This window comes from Garra rufa, chromosome 10 (genome assembly GCF_049309525.1).
Source record: "Garra rufa chromosome 10, GarRuf1.0, whole genome shotgun sequence".
NCBI lineage: Eukaryota > Metazoa > Chordata > Actinopteri > Cypriniformes > Cyprinidae > Garra > Garra rufa.
This window is the reverse complement of record NC_133370.1, coordinates 12,412,731-12,438,014: the sequence shown is the minus strand read 5'-3', so window position 1 is coordinate 12,438,014 and position 25,284 is coordinate 12,412,731. Positions and strand designations below refer to the sequence as shown.

At 41.0% G+C, this 25,284-nt stretch overlaps 1 protein-coding gene across 1 annotated transcript in view; it reads left to right on the top strand.

The window, feature by feature from the left end:
• Positions 1-25,284, top strand: part of kcnab1b (potassium voltage-gated channel subfamily A regulatory beta subunit 1b) — a 61,465-nt gene that overhangs the window by 6,189 nt on the left and 29,992 nt on the right. The window contains exons 2-3 of the mRNA XM_073849091.1: positions 17,728-17,771; positions 24,135-24,172. Of these exons, the coding sequence (XP_073705192.1) occupies positions 17,728-17,771; positions 24,135-24,172 (82 nt within the window). The remainder of the gene's footprint in view (positions 1-17,727; positions 17,772-24,134; positions 24,173-25,284) is intronic.

Here is a 25,284-nt window from a genome sequence, read left to right as displayed (position 1 = left end):
GTCTAGGACCTTTGGTGTAAAATTAGGTCCACAAAAAAGAACATCTGGTGATATATTTAAATGTGGACATGGGGCACTTTTTTATCCTTGTGTGCACCAAACCTTTAATGTGTTCTAGCGCCAAAAAAGAAAATTCTCATTTCATATGGCAATAAAAGCCAGTCCTGGCTGAAGTTCCAGTATGGTAAATTAATATGGTGCAGTTTGTTTTTGCATGAGAGCAGATGAATTGTTTCTTGAACAGTGTCTGAAATGACTTGTTGTGATGGAGGTGCAGTTTTCCTTTATTTTTAATATTTTTTTCTGACACTAAAATTCAACTGATTTCTGCAATTTTCCATCTGTGATCTTTGAAGAGTATTTGGTCACTTAAATTGTTCTCTTTGCTGCACATTAAGACAATATTGACACACATCATGTTTCAAGCAGATTTTTAACATCTCCAGTCCATTGAAACTTCTTAATTATTTCCCTGATGTTGGAAATGAGAATATTTAATGTTTTAAGTATTTTCTTAAAGCCACTTTGTATTGTGTAAAGATCGACAATCTTTTGCTGTACATCAGAAATATATTCTTTGCTTTTACCCATTGTGATGAATGATTAGGTTGTTTGGGTCTTTGTGTACGGTGGCCGAGAGAGGTCAACGCGCTGCAAACTTAAGAAAACACATGCAAACAGAAAAAACGACAACAAATTAAGAAAACATCTTCATCAGTTTGACAACACAGGCGCTGCAAATCCTCGCAACGCAAACACAAATACGGAAACGCGCTGCAAATTCTCACAACACAACCAAACTCAGAAACGCGCTGCGAACACAGGAACGCTCTGCAAACACACGAACGCGCTGCATATAGCACGGTCCACAACGGAAATGTTTCAGGGGGACCTCAAAAAGTGACGAACCTATCTGGGACCTGATAATTTGTTCAGTGGCTGTTGGTCAGAGCAGAGGTGTTATCGGTGAACTATCACCTTTTAGTGATAGTATAGTATCACTTAAAGGTGATAGTGATATAAATAATCAGGTCCCAGATGAGTTCGTCACTTTTTGAGGTCCCCCTGAAACATTTCCGTTGTGGACCGTGCTATATGCAGCGCGTTTGTTAGTTTGCAGCGCCTTCATGTGTTCAGAGCGCGTTTCTGAGTTTGGTTGTGTTGTGAGAATTTGCAGCGCGTTTCTGTATTTGTGTTTACGTTGCGAGGATTTGCAGCGCCTGTGTTGTCAAACTGATGAAGATGTTTTCTTAATTTGTTGTCGTTTTTTCTGTTTGCATGTGTTTTCTTAAGTTTGCAGCGCGTTGACCTCTCTCGGCCACCGTATTTGTGTTACTAATATTTATTCATCTGTGCACCAAGACGTCATGACTGGACAACGTCATGTTTCCAGTCACCTTGGTGTGCTAAGAAATTGGAAATTTCAATGGAAATATATTTAGGAGATAATTTACTCCTAAGAATTTCTAAGGGTGCCAATAATTGTGACCAGGGTGTATTAGAGAAAAACATTTTTTCATAAAGTTATATTCCACCTCACTTTAAATTGTTTAACTTTAATGAAATGTTTGAATTTTGCAGAATTTTTGACTAAAAGAGCTAAAGGAGAAACAATTCAGGTTTATTTTTACAGCCTTCTTTGCCCATATTTACCAAGGGTGCCAATAATTTTGTCCATGACTGTATGTACTTATTGGTACGTATTTTGTGTCTTGCGAAAAATTCCCACAGGTACGTTTTCGTCATGAGATTAGGTAGCAAACGTGCTGTTGTTTGTACATTAGCTCCTGCCGCTATATTCTTTCCATAGGATTCCAGTGTTAGAAAAAGTGTGGCTGAAGTTTATTTTTAACCAGATCGGTGTCATTTCAGTGTGACCTGAAGAGTTTATGTGGCACATTTCAGCAGGGATTGTTTTGTGAACATGTCACAAGGTAACCCAGGCATTGCAGAGAGGTTGTTATTGAGAAAGAGGCTGTTTATGTATCAAAAGGACAGCTGTTAAACAGCCTGTTTAATTTTAAAGGTGAGATAAAGAGGGCGGAATGCAAATGCACTTTAAAAAAATAACTATGTGAATATAAGCAAAGGAGGAGACAATTAAATTCATTACCTTATTTTGACTTATTGAGGTCATAATCAAGTCACGTGACAAAACAAGACATTTCAAACCATCAGAGGCTTGCAGGGCACAACTTCTTGCAGAGAATTCTTATAGGTTGTTTTCACAGCAGGGCAAAGTTAAGCATGAGTAATGGCCCTCTGTTTATCTGTACATGTCGGATATCCTGGAGAACAAATATCTGTCTCTGTGGTTTAATCATCTGTCACTCACTGTGATTTAATCTTTAGAAATAGCAATTGCTCTGACAGCGTAGAACCTCGGGCCTTTTTGTAAACATTACATTTTTGTAGAAAAAGAGCTGCTTGCATTTTAACATCTTTCTGTTGCGCCAGAGTGTGTGCTTTTAATTAAGAGCGTGTGTTTGTAGTCAGTGGTCAGAATGAATGTAATTGAATAAATGTGTGACATGAAAGTAAATTGCTGTTACATCTCTGAGTTTGCTCTGCTCAGGGTCCAGATTTAACTTCATATTGCGTGTGCTAATGACAGATATTGAGAAAATGTATGGGCCATAAATAGGTTTTACTGTGTTTTGCATCTTTCCCTTATTTTGCTTTTTTCATTTATGAAGAATCATGTACAGAATATTTTGTTTCTCATTTTATTTGGGTCTGGACATTATTTGGGTTGCATAACTGTAGGAATGTGTCACTGCAAGAAATAAAACATTTACTTTTATTTGATTTTAAAATGATATATTGTACAAAATTCTTGTATAGAGGGTTTGCACTTACGGTTCGGTCAGTTACTCGGATGCGCAGCCATATTGGCGATACTCGAATGTAAACAACAGCATGGATTGCACAGTTAATGTACTACTGAATATGTTTTTCTGCTAATTTATGCCGTCTAAACCACGGAAAAAATTGTGGAAGCTTCTGAATCAGGACTTAGTAAGCAGGAAAGGGCGCAATATTTTGACATTAACTAAAGTTTATAGGTGGTAAAGATACCTCCAACAGTATTAATTAAGATATTAGCCTAATATTTAACCTACCTGACCGGAAAGTATAAGAACAAACACAATGTTGTCAAGATTCTTGCCCTGCACTCTTAAAAATAAAGGTGCTTCAAAAGGTTCTTCAAGCCATAGAACCATTTTTGGTTCCACAAAGAACCATTCAGTCAAAGGTTCTTTAAGGACCCATTTCTTGCTTACCTTTTTATAATCTGAAGAACCTTATTTGCCACAAAGAACCTTTTGTGAAACAGACAGGTTCTTCAGATGTTAAAGGTTCTTTATGGAACCATTTAGACGAAAAGGTTCTTCTATGGCATCGTGAAGCACCTTTATTTTTAAGAGTGTGGAAATCCTGGTTCAGTTTGGCCAACCACAAATACCTTTTTGTTCCTCAGACAGTTTTTTTTTTTTTTTGCACTCTTCTCCTTGATTTGTTATAACCTTTAGCAGTCTATAGTAGTCCAAATGTTTTTCCTGGTCTGACCAACTAATACAACCCAAAGCATGACAATAATTGAACATTTTCAGCAGCAATAATTAGCAAAGTTTTGTTCGGTTCAGTGGCATTGTTTACGTTCGGTGCTGCCAATATGGCCGAATGACGACGCAAGAGAACATTATATATTTGAGATGCATTGTTTTGGAATTTTGAAAAATGTTACTGTCAACTCTGTTGAAAAAACCTGCATATGCTGGTTAGGTAGGTTTTGAATCATGGATGCTGGTTTGAGCTAGTTTAAGCTGGTCCTTGCTGGTCATGAGCTGGTTTAAGCTGGTCATGTGCTGGTCCAGCTAAAACCAGCTCATGACCAGCTCAAACCAGCATCCATGCTTCAAAACCTACCTAACCAGCATATGCTGTTTATTTCAACTGGGAAATTCAGTTCGCTCTCCAAAACTCTTGCTCTCTTTTATCTCATTTGGGTCTTTGAGTGTTAATTCTGAACCCTGCTTCTGCTTAACCTAATCTTAACCCAGTTCTAACAAATCTGAGAGTAAGGCTTTTTTCTGACTTTATAAATGACTAGAAGGCTTAAGATACAGTTTAAAAATTTGATGTCCATAAATTTGTGAAGGCCATATCTTAGTGTGTCCAAGGGATTAAGCATTAGCATCATCTGTGTGTATTTCTATCTCTCTCTTTCATTTGCTCAATTAATAAAAAAGTGTAATTTCGCCTAGTATTCTGAATTCCCAGCACTAAAGCAAACAGTTGCAGTGTTTCATGGTTCACTGGCTGGTGCTGCAGTCCAGATGGGCAGTCATGCTGTGTGTGTGTGCATTTGTCCTTGTCATTGTATTTGTGTGTGGCCTTCTGTTTTCTTGGCCATTGGCCTATTAGAAATCAATCAGTGTATGTGTTTTATTTGGCTTATAAGCATTTTTCTTGACACCATAATGGTCCGTTGTGCTAATGTGTGTGTTTTGCATGTGAGTGGAGCACAGCAGCAGAGAGTCGGTCACTGTGTTCCAGAATCTTCTGAAGCACAGGATAAGGAGATCTTATAGACGCCCAAAAGGGCAGAGCGGTTGTATTTCACTTTTTCATTTCCTGGGTTTGTTGTGAGACATTTGTAATAGTGCGTTATTAGCCATAGGCCTACAGTATATTTACTAGTGTGACTTTAAAGCCATAGTCCACACACATCTATCTATCTATCTATCTATTCTAGTTTGTTCATTGAAGGTAGGCAAAATCTATGATTTAAGCAGCACTAGGTTGAATAGATGATGCCATCATTTTCATTTTAAGTGAACTATGTCTTTAATTGTCAGATGAGCTCTGGACTGTTCAGACACTGCAGAGGGACTAAACCTCATTCTGCTGGAGAGAGAACTGAGGAACATCCTGTGGTGCTTAAAAAATCCTTCCTGCACATTGTTACCCATCTGTTAATCATATTGTGTTATTTATTTGCTGATGAGGCTTAATAGTTTTCTTTTAAAAGGATTTATTTTTTTATTTAAAGACTGCGCATATGCGTTTACACACTCAGTGGTAATATCATTCAGAACCCACCTGCACACACATGCGCGCACACACACAGTAGTTAGTTATCACACTCTGCGGCAGTCCCCTGACTGCTCTAAACTCGTTAACAATTCTGTTTTACGATGACTACAGTATCACTAGAGACCGTAATGAGGTCTCACGCTCACACACACTCTCACAAGCTCGTACTTCTACAACAGTCTTACTTAAATGTGTAAAGCAGGTGGACGTATCCAAATTTAATACTGATAAATATGAGTGCTGAGTGCTGCCAGGTCCTCCAAATGCGGCATGTTGTTAGTTTATTGATAAAACCCTTACACAAAAACTTGTGATGATGGACCACAAAACCAGTCCCAAGTAGCACGGGTATATTTGTAGCAATAGCCAACAATTCATTGTATGGGTCAAAATTATCGATTTTTCTTTTACGCCAAAAATCATTAGGATATTAAGTAAAGAACATGTTCCATGAAGATATTTAGTAAATTTCCTACCGTAAATGTTAAAAAAATAATTTTTGATCAGTAATATGCATTGCTAAGAACTTCATTTAGACAACTTTAAAGGCAGTTTTCTCAATATTTAGTACAGTATAAATCTCAATTTGAAAAATGGACCCTTATGACTCTTATGGTTTTGTGGTCCAGGGTCACATATGTCATGCAATGTCAGATTTACCTCAGAAAACGTCTCGGGTTACTTGTGTAACCCATGTTCTCTGAGTAGGGAACGAGACGCTGCGTAGAAGCTTACGCATTGGGAAACACCCCTGGTGTGACGATTGTCTGAAGCCCTATAGAATCACGCCAATTCATTGGCTGATGGCGCGAAGCTCCACCTCACGCAATACGTGACCTACCTAGATAGCGCGCGCGCCATCTTATTCCTCAGATTTTCCTATCGAGGAAGCCGGAAGAGCGTGGGGAGCTTGGCAGCATACGCAGCGTCTCGTTCCCTACTCAGAGAACATGGGTTACACAAGTAACCCGAGACGTTCTCTTTCATAGGTTCACTCAACGCTGCGTAGAAGCTTACGCATTGGGAACGGTATACCAAACACGCCAAGCTAACACGCTGCCAAAGATAGACCCTAACAAGGCCATAACCCTAACACAGCTGGCTCAAGCGGAAAGAACCCGGGAGCCAGGAGCTGTGCTAACATCCAGGTTATAAAACCTGACAAAAGTATGGGGAGAGGACCAACCTGCCGCCATACAGATATCCTCCAGAGGAACTCCTCGAAACAAAGCCAGGGAGGAAGCCACTCCCCTGGTAGAATGAGCTCTAATGTCCAGAGGTGAAGGCAACCCGCGCACCTCATAGGCCATAGAAATCGCATCCCTAACCCAATGGGATATTGTGTGTTTTGAGGCGGCTAGCCCTCTGCGGCCTGCCCCAAAACACACCAGCAGCTGCTGAGACTTACGCCACTGACTAGAGCGGTCCACATACGCCTTCAGCGCCCTGACAGGACAGAGTAAATGAAGACTGCTGTCCTCACTCAAAGAAGAGGGAGAAAAAGCCTGCAGTACTACCACTTGCGAACGGAAAGACGTGGAGAGCACTTTGGGGACATACCCCGGCCTAGGCCTAAGGATAGCCTTGACTAGACCGGGTGCAAACTCAATACAGGACTCATCTACACAGAGGGCCTGCAAATCCCCGACACGCTTTAAAGAGGACAACGCTAATAGCAAAGTAACCTTTAATGTCAGAATCCTCTCTGGAGCCGACTCTAAAGGTTCAAAGGGGGGCTCAACTAGCCCCTTCAGGACAACAGAAAGGTCCCAAGAAGGGAAACTAGGAGGACGAACTGGCCTCAAGCGCTTAACTCCACGCATAAAGGAGGAGACCAGACGGTGTCTACCCAACGGGACATCGTCAGAATCCCTCCGGGCCGCAATAGCCGCCACATAAACCCTCAAAGTGGTAGCGGCCGCTCCAGCTGAGAGCTTTTCCTGCAGAAACTCCAGCACTGAACCGACCGGGCAGTTAACTGGGTCTACAGAATGAGCCAAACACCACGACTCAAAAACCTTCCATTTGGAGGAATAAAGCCTCCTAGTAGAAAGGGCCCTAGCGCTACTAATAGTCTCTCGGACTCCATCCGAGAGACTCACGTCTACTGGCAGCCCCTGATCGGCCACACCCACAACTTCCAGATCTCTGGACGAGGGTGCCAAATTTTGCAGTGGAGCTGACTCAGCAGATCCTTCCTGATTGGAATCTCCCACGGTTCGCCCTCCAGTAGGGAGATCAACTCCGAGAACCACGTCTGGGACGGCCAGAACGGGGCCACTAGGAGGAGACGTGCGCCGCACGTCCTCACTCTGCCCAAGACCGCAGGGATGAGCTTGACAGGAGGGAAGGCATAAAGCTTCCTGTCCGGCCAGGGATGCGCTAGCGCATCGATCCCCAGAGGGGCAGGATGAGAAAGGGAGAACCAAAGGGGGCACTGGGACGACTCCTGAGACGCAAAGAGGTCCACCTCTGCCGCGCCGAAACGCTCCCAAATCTGAGCCACCGTCCGGCGGCTCAGCATCCATTCCCCTGACCTGATTTTCTGTCTCGACAGAAAATCCGCTGCCAGGTTCAGGACCCCCGGAACATGAACCGCTCTCAGGGACAGAAATTTGTCCTGAGCCCAAAGGAGGAGATGGCGCGCATGCCTGTCCAGGGTGCGCGACCGAGAACCTCCCTGGCGGTTGATGTGTGACACCACTGCCATATTGTCCGTCCTGACGATGACATGAGAGTGCGACAGGAACGGAAGAAAATGAACGAGAGCCAGAAAAACTGCTCTGAGTTCCAGACAGTTTATGTGCCAAGTGAGGCACTTGCCCGTCCACAGACCCCAAGCCGGTCTGCCCTCGAAGACCGCGCCCCAACCTGAAAGGGAGGCATCCGTCGAGATCATCTGGCGACGGCATACTACTCCCATACTCACTCCTGTCTGGAGGAAGATGGGGTCTCGCCACACTGAGAGGGCGCGGAGACAAGCGCCAGACACCCTCAGAAGACGGAGAGACGGCCAGGATGGGCGTATCCCCACTGACTTCATCCACCATAGGAACGGCCTCATGTGGAGCAGTCCCAAGGGAAGGACTGGGGAGGCCGCTGCTAACAGGCCTAGGACCCTGCGGCATAGACCTACTGACACGTGACGGCCTGGCCCGAAGCGGGCCGTGCACGATTTGATGCTCTCTACTCGAGCGGGAGCCAAACGGGCCCGCATCGCAGTAGAGTCCAGACACACTCCCAAAAACGTGGTCTGTTGAGAAGGAGTAAGCACGCTCTTCTTGTCGTTCAACCTGAGACCTAGAGCGCGAAGGTGGAGAAGAAGAAAGTCTCTGTGACAGCTCACCTGCTCTTTGGAGTTGGCCAGGATGAGCCAGTCGTCCAAGTAATTGAGGATTCGGATCCCCTGGAGCCTCAGCGGGGCCAGAGCGGCATCCATGCACTTGGTGAATGTCCTCGGGGCCAAAGCTAGACCGAAAGGGAGGACCTTGTATTGATACGCCTTTCCCCCAAAGGCAAACCTTAGGAACTTCCTGTGTCTCCTGACAACCTGGATGTGGAAGTAAGCATCCTTCAAGTCTACAGTGACAAACCAGTCCCCTTCCTGGACCTGGGAAAGAATGCTCTTGAGCGTCAACATTCTGAACTTCCCTCTGTAAAGAGAATAATTGAGTCTGCGTAGATCCAAAATGGGACGCAGGCCTCCATCTCTTTTCGGTACTAAAAAATATCGGCTGAAAAAGCCTAGGTTTAGTTCCGAAGAGGGAACCTCCTCTATTGCCCCCTTGAGCAGAAGGGAGGAAACTTCCTGTTGCAGGACAGAAGCCTCGTCTGCGCTGTTCACTGCAGTAAGAAGGACCCCATTGAAACGGGGAGGGTTGCGAGCAAACTGGAGCGTATAACCAAACTGGATTGTTCGAAGAACCCAGGGTGACACTCCTGGCAGATCCTGCCATGCTCCAAGGAATGTTGATAGGGGTAGCGGAGCGGGGCAGTCCAAGGGGGATACCAGTTCTGGGTCCCCGCTGTGGGCGTCCCTTAGAAGGGGAGGACATGCGGCCAGCCGCGGCTGAGGAGAGCGCATAGCGTCCTCTAACGCGGGGACGTGGCTTGATGAAGCCACAATGGGAAGGGCAGGGAAAGTCGGTGCGGGGGGAAAGCTCTGGGCGTCCCTCACCGCGCGAACAATGCCTGCAGCTTGCAGCGGCCCTGAGGGGAGAAAACCGGAGGTGTCTCCTACCTTCAACGACCGCCACACAGGAGGAATGGCCTGCTGACCTTGAAGCGCACGAAGCGGCAAGGACTGCGCAGTTGGTGGAGGAGAGCGTACTGGGGACGGACAGATACGCTTCAGCGGTCTGTCGCGATCCGACAGGACGGGGGAAGCTCTCCTCTTTCTGCCACACACATCAGGAGCGACCCGAGGAAGCCGCGGGAGGCTTCCCAGGGTGCTTTAGATCAATCCGCTTGCGAGGGCGCTGGCGAGACATAGGGCGACCACGGGCTCCCCAGACCGTGTATGGTGGGGGATGCGCCGCGTCACTAGCTCTACCAACTGGCTCCTTCCCCGGGGCCGGACGTTCCCTGGAGGATGAAGCGCTAGCCGACTCGCGCGAACGCCGTGGCATGAACTGCTTAAACGCAGCTGACTGCGTCTTAGCCGCCCTGAACTTATCCACGACGGTGGAAACCGCGTCGCCGAATAAGCCAGAGCTAGAGATAGGGGCATCGAGAAGGAAAACCTTTTCTTTTTCCCTAATCTCCGTGAGATTAAGCCACAAATGGCGCTCAGCTGCCACTAAGCCCGCCATATTGCGTCCAACCGCACGGGCTGTGTGCTTAGTAGCACGAAGAGCTAGGTCGGTAGCTCTGCGAAGCTCTTTAACCGCCTCGGGAGTCAAACCGTCACCTTCGTCCATTTCCTTCAACACCTCTGCCTGATAGGCCTGAAGAATGGCCATGGTGTGAAGAGCTGCGCCCGCCTGGCCCGCCGCCATGTAGGACTTCCCGATTAAAGCGGAAGTGGTCCTACATGGCTTAGAGGGGAGGAGAGGGCGGGACTTCCAAGAGGGGGCGGAGTTAGGCGAGAGATGCGCAGCCAACGTGTCTTCAACAGCGGGGACTGCAGCATAACCCTGCTCCACAGAACCGACAAGGTTGGTGAAGTCAGCGGCCGCCGCGTTAGTGAGACGTGAAGAAAAGGGCTGCTTCCATGACCTGGAAATCTCGTGATGCAGGTCAGGAAAAAAAGGCAGCTTACGTCTCGCCGGACGCGCCCCAGAGCTACAGAGAAAGCGCTCATCAAGCTTAGATGACTGGGATTCACGAGGTTCATCCGGCCAATCTAAGCTTAATTTCTCCGTAGCTCGCGTCAAAACATCAACCAGCTCAGAATAGGCTGGGGAAGGCCGCGCCTCCTGGCCGCTAGGCGGGAGAACGTCGGGCGCCGCGGATCCGAAGTCCTCAGAGTCGGAAGCCGCGGTAAATAAAACGTCTTCCAAACCAAAGGAAACGAAATCTCGCGCCTCCGGGCTTGGTGCAAGACAGCCGCGAGAAAATACAACCGGAGAAACCGCGCGACGGCGCTCGGGCGAAGGAGGGAAAGAAAGTGAAAACTGCTCGCTCTCCATCGCCTCGAGCTCCACATCAGAACTCCAGGCCGCGGCTTCACGGAGGGAGGAGGCCTCCGGAGCTGCACGGCGGGAGGAAGCCGCGGATTCATCTCCAAAAACCGCGAGTCTAGCGCGCAAGGTTTTTAAAGTAAAATTCTCGCAGCATTTGCATGAAGAATTGCCATACAAAGCGTCGCGCGCATGGGCAAGGCCCATGCACTTGACGCACTTACCATGCTGATCATCACTCGACATGAGGCGAGAGCACGGAGGATGGCAACGGCGAAAATCCATATTCACTCACCGCTAGGAGAAGTATTTCCACTAATGCGGTCGCTGAAGTGAATATAATTCACGAAATCGTCGAATTGGGCTTACAGAAAAACCAAGAGAAGCGAACGCTTCTGAAGAGAGGAAAATCTGAGGAATAAGATGGCGCGCGCGCTATCTAGGTAGGTCACGTATTGCGTGAGGTGGAGCTTCGCGCCATCAGCCAATGAATTGGCGTGATTCTATAGGGCTTCAGACAATCGTCACACCAGGGGTGTTTCCCAATGCGTAAGCTTCTACGCAGCGTTGAGTGAACCTATGAAAGAGAACATATTTGGTGACCATAAACTCATTAGTCAGTTAAAGTCCCCCTGAAATCAAAATTAAAGTTTTTTGGCTTTTAGTATGAGTATATTAGCCTTAAGGTTATCTATAAGCTAGTGTGCTGCAAAACAAAGACAAAATTCGCGTTTACAAGATATGGGCATTCAAAACTTACAGTCTCGTCACTTCCGCCAATATGAATCAAGGATTTGGATGATATCACCGTGCACTTCAGTTTCTCATCAAACATTCTGTCCAGTCAAATGCTCTCTAGAGTCCGTAATGTCCCGCCCCCTACACAGAGACGCAATACACGGAGCAGATCATATGCGCTCATATGTACGGACGGCATGTATTAAATTACACAGCCTCAGCATGATTATGATCACTATTTCGTTTTAGCAAGTTTCATATTGAATCTATGGAGTAATTTATTAGTCTGTGGCTGTCATAAGCTTACAAATGTGGCTTTACCGGGCTCAACGGCTCTTGCCCGAGCAGATATTAATGGAACGCTATTGGCTATTCAAAATTAGTGGGCGGGGCTGGGTGATATGTTTTTGTTTCAGTTAAAAGTACGTCACCACATAGAATAACGCTGCGTGTTTCAAGGCACTTCAGTGGACCTTTAAAAAAGTTACTCTAGAGAGGAGCATTTTGCTTAATATATACGCCATATAACAAATTCATTAATTTTTTTTACAGTTCTTCAATATTTAATTTATGTTTGAATACATCTGTCAAGTTTTTATGACGGCCACCATTTAAAATGTTTATATTTCAAAAAACAAATTGGAGTAGAAATATGTAATTGTAAAGTTAACATTATTATTATAAAAACTTAAGTGTAGCTCACTTCCAGAACAAAAATTTACAGATAATTTACTCCCTTGTTATCCAAGATGTTCATGTCTTTCTTCAGTCGTAAAGAAATTATGTTTTTGAGGAAAACATTTCAGGATTTCTCTCCGCATAAAGGACTTCTATGTTGCCCATTGGTGGAAACTCCAAAATGCAGTTTAAATGCAGCTTCAAAGGACTCTAAATGATCCCAGCGAGGAAGAAGGGTCGTATCTAGCGAAACGATCAGTTATTTTCGAAAAAAATAAATAAATTTGTATACTTTTTAACCTCAAATGCTCATCTTGTCTAGGTCTGTGTGTACTCTGTGTATTCTGGTTCAGGACAGTTAGGGTATGTCGAGTTTTTTGACATACCGATACATGCAATTTGTGTCAATACTCAGCCCAAGGTACTTACAAAAACATCAGGGTAGTACTGAAATAAATACCATGGTAACATGTCCAAAAAACCATGATAGTACTATGGTAGTGTCTAAAATGTGGTACCAACTTAGTTACCATACCATGCTCAGAAAAACAAGTTGATTCTATGGACATATGGTGATACTACGCTTTATAACTGATAGAAGTCTGTGTTTTGTGTTTTGTGTGTTTTGAGCATCCATTCAAAGAAGGAAAAAACCTGTTGTGTTTCTATATATACACAACCACGCAGATCTTATTTGTATAAACAAATAAGATCTGCCTTCTGTCAAGGCACATTCTTCACACACCTTCCTCTGTACAATGTCAGTTAAACGATATACATACAGTTTCCATTGGCTTGCTGAGGCATTTCTGAGCTCTTCTGTCATGCAGTCTCTCAGTTCTTCAGCTCTCTGACTCAGCTCGCTGTGATGAGGAAGGATCTATTGACACCCAACAGCGTGCGTGTCTGCTACCTGGAAAAAAGACACACACCCCTATCACGCAGAGAACAGGGAGTTTTAAATTATATATGTCTGCAGCTGAGATTGTGCTGTGGTTGTAATGTCACACCAACTAATAACGGCTGGGGGAACGTCAAACAAAAAAATATAGTGGGAGTGGGAGATGATGTTGGGCGACATCCATCGCTTTTGCAAACAGCTGCATCGGTGTGAAGGATGAAGCCGCCATTTATAAAGACAACAGATTTGTCTTATTTGAAAAGGCAATAATCTGAGAAGCCTGACCTGACCTGCAGGGACAAGATAGAGTGATTAAGTAGGTCATTTTTTTTACCGAGTGTGTCTGTTAATTTTGTTTCATTCTTACCCAGATTGTTTAAGGGGATGATACACAGAAAGTTGGAGACGGATGCATTTGGAAGGGAATGTGAACTGTGCATGCTGATTTGGTATTCTCACCATAAACTGAAAACCAGGGGGTGGGTGTCCTCGAGCCAAAATCAATGTTCTTGGTTTCCCTCCAAATGCATACTAACTCACTTCCTGCGAGTCAGTGCACAGCTTCACAACCGCAGAGAAATATTCCAAGTACCATGTCTGGTCGTTCCTCCTAAAATAATACCCCAAAATGCAGAAAATCCATGTTGATCATCTTATTACGATGCAAAATCAGGTTCTACGGCTGGCAGGTCCAGACGTTAGGAGCTGTTGCTCCTGGTATTTTTAACTAAAAAGAGAATGTGAGTGGTGCAGAACCCGCCACCACGACATTAAGGTGTTGTGGGTGGTTGCCAGGATGTTGCTATGTGGTTGTTATGGTGCCCAGAGTGGTACTTAGTGCCTTGCTATGCGTTTGCTCTATGATATTGCTGTCAATAAATATGACTCAGGTCCCTCATTAAATGTAAGTTTAGTTTTTTTTAGGATTTTTCATCTACTTGTTGAAAATAGTACCAATTGCAAAGAAAAGCAATATCACACCACCCTTCAACAATCCACATTATCTGAAGTGTCATTTAGTTCTGAATTACATGCCAAAGTTTATTACTTCAGTGTTTGTTGAGGTGGATGGATGGATAAGATAAATAGGGCCGAAAAAAACACCCCCAAAGCATAATGTTTCCACCTCCATGTTTGACAGTAGGGATGGTGTTCTTGGGGTCATAGGCAGCATTCCTCCTCCTTCAAACACGGCGAGTTGATGCCAAAGAGCTTGCTTTTGGCCTCATTTGATCACAACAATTTCACACAGTTCTCCTCTGAATCATTCAGATGTTCAGTGGCAAACTTCAGATGGGCCTGTACATGTGCTTTCTTGAGTAGGAGGACCTAGTGGGTGCTGCAGGATTTCAGTCCTTCACGGCGTAGTGTGTTACCAATTTTTTTCTAGGTGACTATGGTCCCAGCTGCCTTGACATCATTGACAAGATCCTCCCGTGTAGTTCTGGGCTGATTCCTCACCGTTCTTATGATCATTGAAACTCCACGAGGTGAGATCTTGCATGGAGCCCCAGACCGAGGGAGATTGACAGTTATTTTGTGTTTCTTCCATTTGCGAAAAATCAAACCAATTGTTGTCACCTTCTCTCCGAGCTGCTTGGCATTGGTTTTGTAGGCCATTTCAGCCTTTGGTCTTGGCCATGGTGGAGAGTTTGGAATCTGATTGATTGACTGCTTCTGTGGATAGGTGTCTTTTTATACAGGTAACACGTTGAGATTAGGAGAACTCCCTTTAAAAGAGTGCTCATTATCTTAGCTCGTGACCTGTATAAAAAACACCTGGGAGCCAGAAATCTTGCTGATTGATAGGGGATCAAATACTTATTTCACACATTAAAATGCAAATCAATTTATCACACAATTTTTTGTTATTCTGTCTCTCATTGTTAAAATAAACCTACCATTAAAATTATAGACTGATCATTTCTCTGTCAGTGGGCAAACTTTTTTCCCTCACTGTATATAGGTAGATAGATCCTTCAAATCCCATAAATGGTTTGGTTTTCCAGCATTTTTGTGTATTTGAACCCTTTCCAACAATGACTGTGATCAAAACCCATGTTTTCACACTGAGAGACTCATATGGAACTTTTACAGAAGGTTGCTCCTGAAGGAAAAACCATACATTAAAAGCCAGGGGTGAAAACTTTTTGAATTTAAAGATCAGAGTAAATGTAACTTATTTTGTCTTCTGGAAAACATGTAAGTATCTTCTCTAGCCTCTGAAAGGCAGTACTAAATGTAAAATATATGATATTTAGGCAAAATAAGAAAAATGTACACATCTCCATTCTGTTCAAAAGTTTTCACCCCTGCCTCTTAATGCATTGTTTTTTCTTCTGAAGCATCAGTGAGCATTTGAACCTTCTAAAGAGTTGTATAGATAATACAGATGGATGGATACTGTTAATGAATGGATGAATACTATAGATCAGTGGCTCTCAACTCTGGCCTGCAAGATCCATTTTCCTGCAGAGTTCAGGTCCAACCCTAAACACACCTGAACAAGTTAATCAAGGTCTTTAGGATCCCTAGAAAGTAACAAGCAGGTGAGTTTGATCAAAGTTGGAGCTAAACTCTGCAGGAAAATTAATCTTGTGGGCCAGAGAGGAGAACCTCTGCTGTAGATAGATAGATGGATAGATGGATAAACAGCCAGATGGATACTGTGGGAGGATGGATGGATGGATAGATTGATGGATACTGTAAATGGATGGATAGATGGATGAATGGACAGACGGATAAACAGCCAGATGGATACTGTGGGTGGATGGGTGGATGGATGGATGGATGGATACTGTGAATGGATGGATGAACGGATAAACAGCCAGATGAACACTGTAGGTGGATTGATGAATATTGTGGATGGATGGATAGATACTGAAAATGAATGGATGAATACTATAGATAGATAGATAGATGGATGGATGTGAATGGATACTAGTAGTAGACAGCAGTACACACTGCAGCTGTTCACCATAATTACAGAAAGCAAACAAACATTTAAGTAATTTGAGGACCTTAATGGTGAACCTAGAACAATTTGATTTGTGCTGCAGAGCTGAGGTGTGTGTTTAAAGTGAATAAGGCATTATATCTGACTCAGTCAGGCATTAAGAGGGAGCCACATATCAGAGTAGAGCAAATTTTAATGATGGAAGAACGGAAATGGATTGCTGAGGTTTTACTGTAGATTAAATCCAGAGCCACTGTTAAAGTCGCATCCACACTCTGATGAATAGAGCTGTGGCTAATGTATTTTATATTGTAGCCAATAAGATGATCTAAATAGGAGGCTAAAGCCATAAAAAGTTCAGATCCAGGACTCTGGGCCATAAATACCAGCCAGCCATTTAGTGTGTGTGCATTCACGTGTACTTTTTAAAGCTATTAAAGAGTTTTGTTCTCTGATAATAGCCATCTTAAATCACAGAAGTGCTGTAAGAGTCACAACGGTCTCTGTGGATCAAACGTTAGGTTGTTGTCCGCACTGAGAGAAATTAAACTAGTTTCCTTTGGGTTCAAAAACAAGGTCCATTATTCATATATAGTGGGAAGTCGTGAATGTCCTTTTCAGTTATGACTTAGGATGTACTATGTAAACACCTATGTAGAACAGTTTAGTGTGTATTCATTTATGAAACTGTCACAGTTCAGTGTTATATAAGGATGAGTCTTCAGAAAGTTTTTAAGATGTTTTAAAATATAAAGTATAAGAATACATACTTAAAGTGCCTATTTTAGTTAAAGGTTGAAGTCAAAAGTTTACATACACCTTGCAGAATCTGCAAAATAAGAGGGATCATAAAAAATGCACGTTTTTGTATTATTAGTACTGACCTGAATAAGATATTTCACATAAAAGTCGTTTACATTTAGTCCACAAGAGAAAATAGTAGTTGAATTTATAAAAATGGCCTGATTGATCCACAGCTGTCATTTTTTTCCCCACACAAAATCAGGTCCAATTCTTTGGTTTTTCAGAATTTTTGTGTATTTGAACCATTTCCAATAATGACTATGTGATAAAATCCATCTTTTCACAGTGAGGACAACTGAGGGAGTCATATGCAACTATTACTGAAGGTTCAAACGCTCACTGGAAAAACAATGCATTAAGAGCCAGGGTTGTAAACTTTTGAACAGAATCAAGATGTGTACATTTTTCTTATATTGCTTAAATATCTTTTTTTGTTTGTTTGTTTAATTTAGTACTGCCCTTCAAAAGCCACAGAAGATGCTTACTTTTCCCAGAAGACAAATTCGGAAAAGTTCAAATTCAAAAATTGCATGATTTTTCCTTCTGAAACATCAGGGAATGTTTGAACCATTTGTAATAGTTGCATATGAGTCCCTCAGTTGTTCTCAGTGTAAAAAGATTGATTTCAAAATCAAAGAACACTTTAATGAACAGCTATCACTAAAAAAAACAACAAAAAAAAACAGCTGTGGATCATTCAGCTTTAATGTGAAATATCTTATTCAGGTCATTACTAAAAAAAAACATGCATTTTGTATTAAATAATTAACATTTTGCAGATTTTGCAAGATGTATGTAAACTCTTGACTTCAAATGTACATGCAATTTTCTTAATAAAACAATATAAAATAATAATGGTTCTAGAGCTACAGAAATGAAGGCACTAGAATGTTATGTCTTCCATAACAGTTTTATCTTTCTCTCCACAGGAATCTTGGGAAGTCAGGACTGCGAGTGTCTTGCCTTGGACTCGGTGAGCATTTTTTGATTTATAAACCAGCAGCCATAAACACCAAAAGGTCACACTGAATATAAGTACCATAGATCAGTGATACGTTCATACAGTGTGTTCCAGTGAAGTGCAGGCAACAGTGTGTATTTGAAGAGTCACATGATCTCAGATGTTATCCTCCCTCCATTCATACTTAATTTATCATGAATTAAAACACAAGCTCTCTAATTGCCTCACACACTCCACACACAGCGGGAGAGTGATGGGTTGATGCTTAATTTATTCTCTGTTCCCTTTTATTTTTACGATTAGATGGTTTCATTAACAAGCCTTGAGAACGCAAACATAATGACTGTATAAATCTGTTGTTGACTTCTCTTGAGATAAAAACGCAGTGTGGCTTATATAGCAGGCGGATGTAATGCTACAGTACCCATGGACGACTACGCAAGAGAACATGCCTGATTCAGTTCATTCCAATCTGTGCGCTTTATTTTTATCGCTGGAAACCAATGCAAGATACACAAAATTACAGCAGTATACTGTAAGTTCATTGATGAATTAAATGCAGGATTTGTAATGGTGTATTGAAAATTCAGTTTATGTTTCATCTCTGCTCTCATGAACTGAATTGCTTTGGTGTGGACTGAACTAGGATAAGTGAACTGGATTTTATAGTTGTCATACTAAAGGCTTTCAGTAACAGCATTGAGGAACAAACAGCTGCTATTCCACCATGTAAAAAGCCCCGGGCTTATCTTCAAAATGCATTTCCAAATGGTGTCTCTCTTATCGTAGACCAGAGTTTTCCTCTGTACGAACCCTTCCTCCTTCTTGCATCCAAATATACAGTACTGGTCCAGTGTTTGATGTCAGCCTGATTTTCAAAGCTTCTTTGTGAAGCATTTATTTAATCAAAAGTACAGTAAAATGGTAATATTATTACAATTTGAAATAACAGTTTTCTATTCAAATATATTTAAAAATGGAATATATTCCTGTAATGCAAAGCTGAATTTTCAGCATCATTACTCTTCATTGCCACATGATCCTTCAAAATGAAATGGATTTAAGTGACTTTCAGTGTTATTTATTTGCATGTGCTTTTTTGAATTATTATAGCACACGGTTAATTGAGTATGCAAATCAGCAAACATGCTTACAAAAGCTGTGCTTATGACTTGTTTTGTGAATAAAACTCAACCAATTAGGAGTTTAATTTCACGCCTGGTTATTCACTGGTGGTTAGTGATTTAAGACTTTGGTTTTGGTGATGAAGTACTGTGTGAAAGTGCTGTAACTCACTCTTCATTGCTTGTAGCTGTTATTTTCCTAAGACGTCAAAGGTCATTGCTCCAAGTCAGACAACGCAAAATTTAGCCACTTGATCAAACACAACAAGAGCACTGCAGGCTGATTAAATTTCAGCGCTTCAGACACGCACTTCACTGAATACATGAGGACAGCTTTCAGTGGAAACCACCAAAGCAGCAGTAATTTGTTGTGTATGGGATTGTGTGTGCATATGTGCATGTATAAATGTATGTTCATGTTCATGTAAGTCAGTGGTGTTTGCTTTAAGGGGCAGTTCAACCAAAAATGAAAATTGCCCTATGATTTACTTACCCTCAAGCCATAGGTGAATATGACTTTCTTCTTTCAGACAAATACAATCGGAGTTATATATATATATATATATATATATATATATATATATATATATATATATATATTTAAGTCCTGGCTCTTTTAAGCTTTATAATGGCAGTGAATGGCTGTTGAGATTTTCCAGTAAAGTGCATCCATCCATCACAAATAAAATACTCCATACATCTCTGGGGGGTTAATAAAGGCCTTCTGAAGCAATCCCATGCTTTTGTGTAAGAAAAATGTCACTTTTTACGTTTTCCTACATCATCCGCTGGAACGTCACTCTCTCGTGATCACGCATACGTCAGTTACGGTTTAGAAAGTTTTAAATATGGATATTTTTCTTACACAAACGCATCTATTTAGTTTAGAAGGCCTTTATTAACCCCCTGAAGCCATGTGGAGTACTTTTTATGATGGATGGATGCACTTTATTGGACTTCAAAATCTCAACAGCCATTCACTGCCATTATAAAGCTTGAAGGGGTCAGGACATTTTTTAATACAACTCTGATTTTATTCGTCTGAAACAAGGAAGTCATATACACCTAAAATGGCTTGAGGGTGAGTTAATCATGGGGTAATTTTCATTTTTTGAAAACTATACTTTTGAAGACTATGATGGAAGCGAATATCCTATGAATTTCTATAAATCTATAAATACTCTAAAATGTACACTACCGCTCAAAAGTTTTGGATCAGTAAGACTTATGTTTTTTTAAAGTAGTCTCTTATGCAAAATTGTTATCAATTTAACAACCTTGCTGAATAAAAGTATTAATTTCTTTCAAAAAAAATAAAAATAAAGTCAGAATTGTGGGATATTATGTCACAATTGCAAGAAATAAAATCAGAATTGCGAGATATAAGCTCACAATTCTGACTTTTTTCTTGCAATTGCATACAAACACTTTGTATCTTGCAATTCTGACTTTTTTCTCTCAATTGCGACTTTGTATCTGATTTCTCAGAATTGTGAGATTAAGTTATAAAATTCCTTTTTTGAGGAGAAAAAAAAGACTGATATGTTGACAGAATTGCAAGTTTATATCTCACAATTCTGACTTAATTTCTCATAATTGCGAGTTTATATCTCGGAATTGTGTCTTTATTTCTCAGAATTGTGAGTTTATATCTCACAATTTAAGGAAAAAAGTCAGAATTGTGAGATAACATGTCACAATAACCTTTTTTTTTATTTATTTATTTTTATTCAGTGGCAGAAACGGGCTTCCATACCTAGTGGCTATTTTTGGTCCCTAAGTCCCTAAGCAAAATTTTTGTGACATGAACTTCAAATTTGGAACATAACTTACTAAGACACATGGCTTTGATTTTATAGCAGTTTTAGATTCAAAGATATAAAAAAAAAAAAAAGATTTTAAGTTAAAGAAAAAATTTTGTACAGTACATAAGCAATATTCTGCAGATTTAAAAAGAGGCCAACCTTAGGTCTGTATTCCAAAGATTTCATTAATTACAACCATTAAAGTTTGGATGGTGCTTTTACACGACTATGTTAAAAAAGATATCATATAAGACCGATAAGAGGTTAAACGTTTTAGCAAATGACATTGTTAACATTAATTTGCTAATGTAAATTAAAGGGTTAGTTTACCCAAAAATTTTAATTCTGTCATTAATTACTCACCCTTATGTTGTTCCAAACCTGTAAAACCTTCATTCATCTTCAGAACACAAATTAAGATATTTTTGATGAAATCCAGGAGTTTTTTGACCCTCCATAGACAGCAAGGATCCTTTCAAGTTCAAGGCCCAGAAAGGTTCCAAGAACATCAACATCAGTTCAACCATTGTTCGACCATTTTGTCAATGTTCTTGGTACCTTTCTGGGCCTTGAACATGGTAGGACCCTTGCTAGTCTCGCGTAGCCAGACCTTCAGACTGACGGCTGAAGGTCTGGTATTCATGGCAGTTTTCATTGGCCAAGGCCCGCCCATAAGGCCGTTTGACCGACATGTAAAACAACCAATCACAGTTCGTTTCGTTCAGCGTCACGTTTCGGGGCGTAGAAATGCCCCCATAACAACAGACGGGCATGCAACAAGTCAGTCACTGAAATAACCAGCATTGAAAGTTAACGAAGAAGAGGGAGAACAAGCAGTAAGTCAGTAATTTGTTCGCGAACGTCGCAAATGTGTATAACAACAACGGCGTCTGCATAAGCACATTTTAGCAAAACGCGAGTAAATCAGTCTGCGCTTTGTTTCCCGGCGGACCGAAAATAAACGCGACACTCGCGTGTTCCGGAAATCCGATCAAATTCAACTAATCAGATCACGACTTCGACATTCCTGAAGTGTTTCCAGTTAAGTGTACCATATGCATCAGACGTTTAGCCAACGTTCCGTGGGCGTGACGTCTGAGGCTGAGACTAGACCCTTGCTGTCTATGGAGGGTCAGAGAGTTCTTGGATTTCATCAAAAATATCTTAATTTGTGTTTGGAACAACATGAGAGTAATGATTAATGACAAAATGTTTGGGTGAACTAATCCTTTAATATAAAAAATCTCTTAGCTCTAATACATGGAGAGTTCCAGGCCAGAAGATCCTGTTATTCACTTGTTTCTCTCAGTTGTTGAGCTGCTGAAGACCCTGCTGCACCCCGTTGCTCACAGTAGCTGTATGCATGAAGTTATCTGGCAGCATGAGGACTGTTATGTCATGTGCAAAACATAAGAAAGCCGCCAAATGTTCCTTATCACTGCGCAGGTGTCACCAAGGGAACGTAACACTTACAAACGCCCACACTATTTCCTCATTTATCCTACAACCCATGAGCGCTTGATCGCCATGGGAACAGCTGATCACCCCCAACGGGTTTCCTCACCCTGGAACACTGTTGGACGTCTCATGTGATGCCAACTGGTCCCATAATATTGAAGCCTAGGACACCAGTGCTTGCTGGAGAGATGCTCAACCCGCAGTCGGGGTGAATTTTAGGGTGATTGTAGGTGATTGTGACAGGGATGTGGGGCAGTGACTGCAGAGTCTTACCCTGAAAGCAATGAATCATGGGTGCTTTAGACTGGAGGCAGTGTGAGTCAGGCCAAGAATAACAGGACAGTTTTTTTTTATCAAGAATCAACCTCATTTTTGTCTCTTTCTTTGTATGTTGAACTGAAGTACTAAAGTGTTTTAAATTTCCTAATCAAAAAGGACATATATAAATGTATAAATGAAAGAAATTATCACTTTTGCTCTGCAAGGACACATTAAATTGATCAAATGTGACAGTAAAAACATTTCTCTTTTTACTTATCATGCTTTCCACAATAATATTAAGCTGCAAATATTTCAGCATTATAATAATAAATATAAATAAACATTAAATATTTACTGTGCAACCAAATAAATAACTTTTTTAAAAAACATGTTGAATTCGAAGATATTTATTTTAATTCTAATAAAATTTAGCAATATACACTACCAGTCAAAAGTTTTTGAACAGTAGGATTTTTCATGTTTTTTAAAGAAATCTCTTCTGCTCACCAAACCTGTGTTTAGTTGATCCTAAGTACAGCAAAAGCAGAAACATTTTGAAATATTTTTACTTTTTAAAATAACTCTTTTCTGTTTGAATGTATTTTAAAATGTAAGTTATTCCTGTGATTTCAAAGCTGAATTTTTAGCATCATTACTCCAGTCACATGATCCTTCAGAAATTATTCTAATATTTTGTTTAATTTGCTGCTCAGAAAACATTTATTAATACTATTATTATGTTGAAAACAGCTGAGTATAATTTTTTCAGGTTTATTTGATGAATATAATGTTTAGAAGAACAGCATTTATCTGAAATCTTTTGTAACATTATAAATGTCTTTATCATCACTTTTGATCAATTTAAAGCATCCTTGCTTAATAAAAGTATTAATTTCTACAATTTCACAACTGTTTTAAGTTTTGATAATAACAATAATGAAAATATTTCTTGAACAGAAAATCAGACTAGAGTAATTATCCTGAAAATACAGCTTTGAACACATTAATAAATTAGATTTTAAAATCTATTCAAAGAGAAAGCCATTATTTTAAATAGTAAAAATATTTCACAATATTACTGCTTTTGCTGTATTTTGGATCAAATAATAAAATCACATTAATAAATTCGATTTTAAAATCTATTCATATAGAAAGCCCTTATTTTAAATAGTAAAAATATTTCACAATATTACTGCTTTTGCTGTACTTTGGATCAAATAAATGCAGGCTTCAAAAAGCATTAAAAATCTTACTGTTCAAAAACTTTTGACCGGTAGTGTAAAGAGGAAAAGTTAAAAAATTTGTTCAACTGTTTTGCTTATAATTATTTTGATTAAAATCAAATTACCTATAAATAAATAAATAAAAAAGTCATAATTCTTACTTCTCAATAAGATGATAATAAGATGATTAAAACACATAAACATTTATCCAGTGCTTTTCATCCAAATGGTTCACATCCCAGGCAAAATCAGCATAACTGTATCACATTGAATGAAATTAACAGGGAAATGTTAACACCAAGTCCACTGAACAACAATTAAGTTTCTGAAAATGTCACTGAGATTTTATTTTAAATTCTTCTTTAACTGGTATTATTACTGTAAAACATTCAGTTTTTGTGCCAGTCACCAGAACAAATAAATCAAGCTCTACTTAGAATAAACTAACTCAGTGAATAACCTCTGACTCACACTTCTTCTCTTCAATTTCTTTCTCTCTCTTAGGCACGTGGGTGACATTTGGGGGACAGATTTCAGATGAGGTGAGTATTGAAAATTGTTATATTCATTACCAGAACATGAACTTAACTTATAGCATAGACATTTTCAACAACAATAGAGTTAAAGGGTATACAATCTACAGTATTTACTCATAATAATTATGTTGTAATATAATAGGTGGTTGAATCATCAGTTTTTTCATGTTTTTACCCTAAATCCACTCTAGCCATTATCACAAATTGGGCAGATTTAGTTGAAATAAGCATGTTCTATGTTGACAGTCTTGGCAGAGAGGAAGGCTCCCAGACACATCATGCTGTGGTCTTCCTCATTATTCAAACAATAACATCATTCTGCCAGTGCCCCTTTCTGACACTCACCCAGGGCAAATGCACACAAATACTAGCGCTTCTTACATCATAAAAGTCCCCGCAGCAGCAACTTCCACGACAAGCCTGTCTTTCCCCCAGAAGCGGAGTCTCCTCTATTGTCCAATCATCCTTCTTGTCCAATCAAATTATGCGAGATGCGGACGTCCCCGTTCGGTCCCCTTCTCCACATGTCACAAGTCATCTCATCAGCAGCTGAACAGACGGTTTTTCCTCATCGCACTGCCAATATACAACTTACACTGACAGAATGGATCACTGTCACTCACGCTGACAGTTCTCCATCAAAGAGAGCTAGAGAGAGAGACTTATGGGTTGTAGACACTGCAGAGGTTTTAGCCACCGTGTCAATTGTTCTGTCAACAGAAGATCAAACTCTGACATGAAGATCATTGTGTTATTCCAGCAGTAACACGAAAAACAGATGTTCTGTTCTGAAACCTAGTAAGGGGCTAATTAAACAAAACACATTTTTGTATTCCACTACACTGCTTTTTAAATATGCGCTAGATGGACATATTTGACCATTGCGCCTGGAGCAGTACAAGGTCTCGAGACGTTTTTTAAAAGTTGTGTGCCACATTTTCAGAACACTGTGTCTTGTGCAAGAGTACACAAAGAATGTGTGTACACCTCTCTCCAGATGTGAAATGTGCAAATCGCTAATTATCCTGAAATTGTGTGCAGCTGAGTGGTTTCGGATTTCCACCTTGTTAACACAGCCTAATTAATGTAATTAGCATATAAACAAGCACCAGTCAACG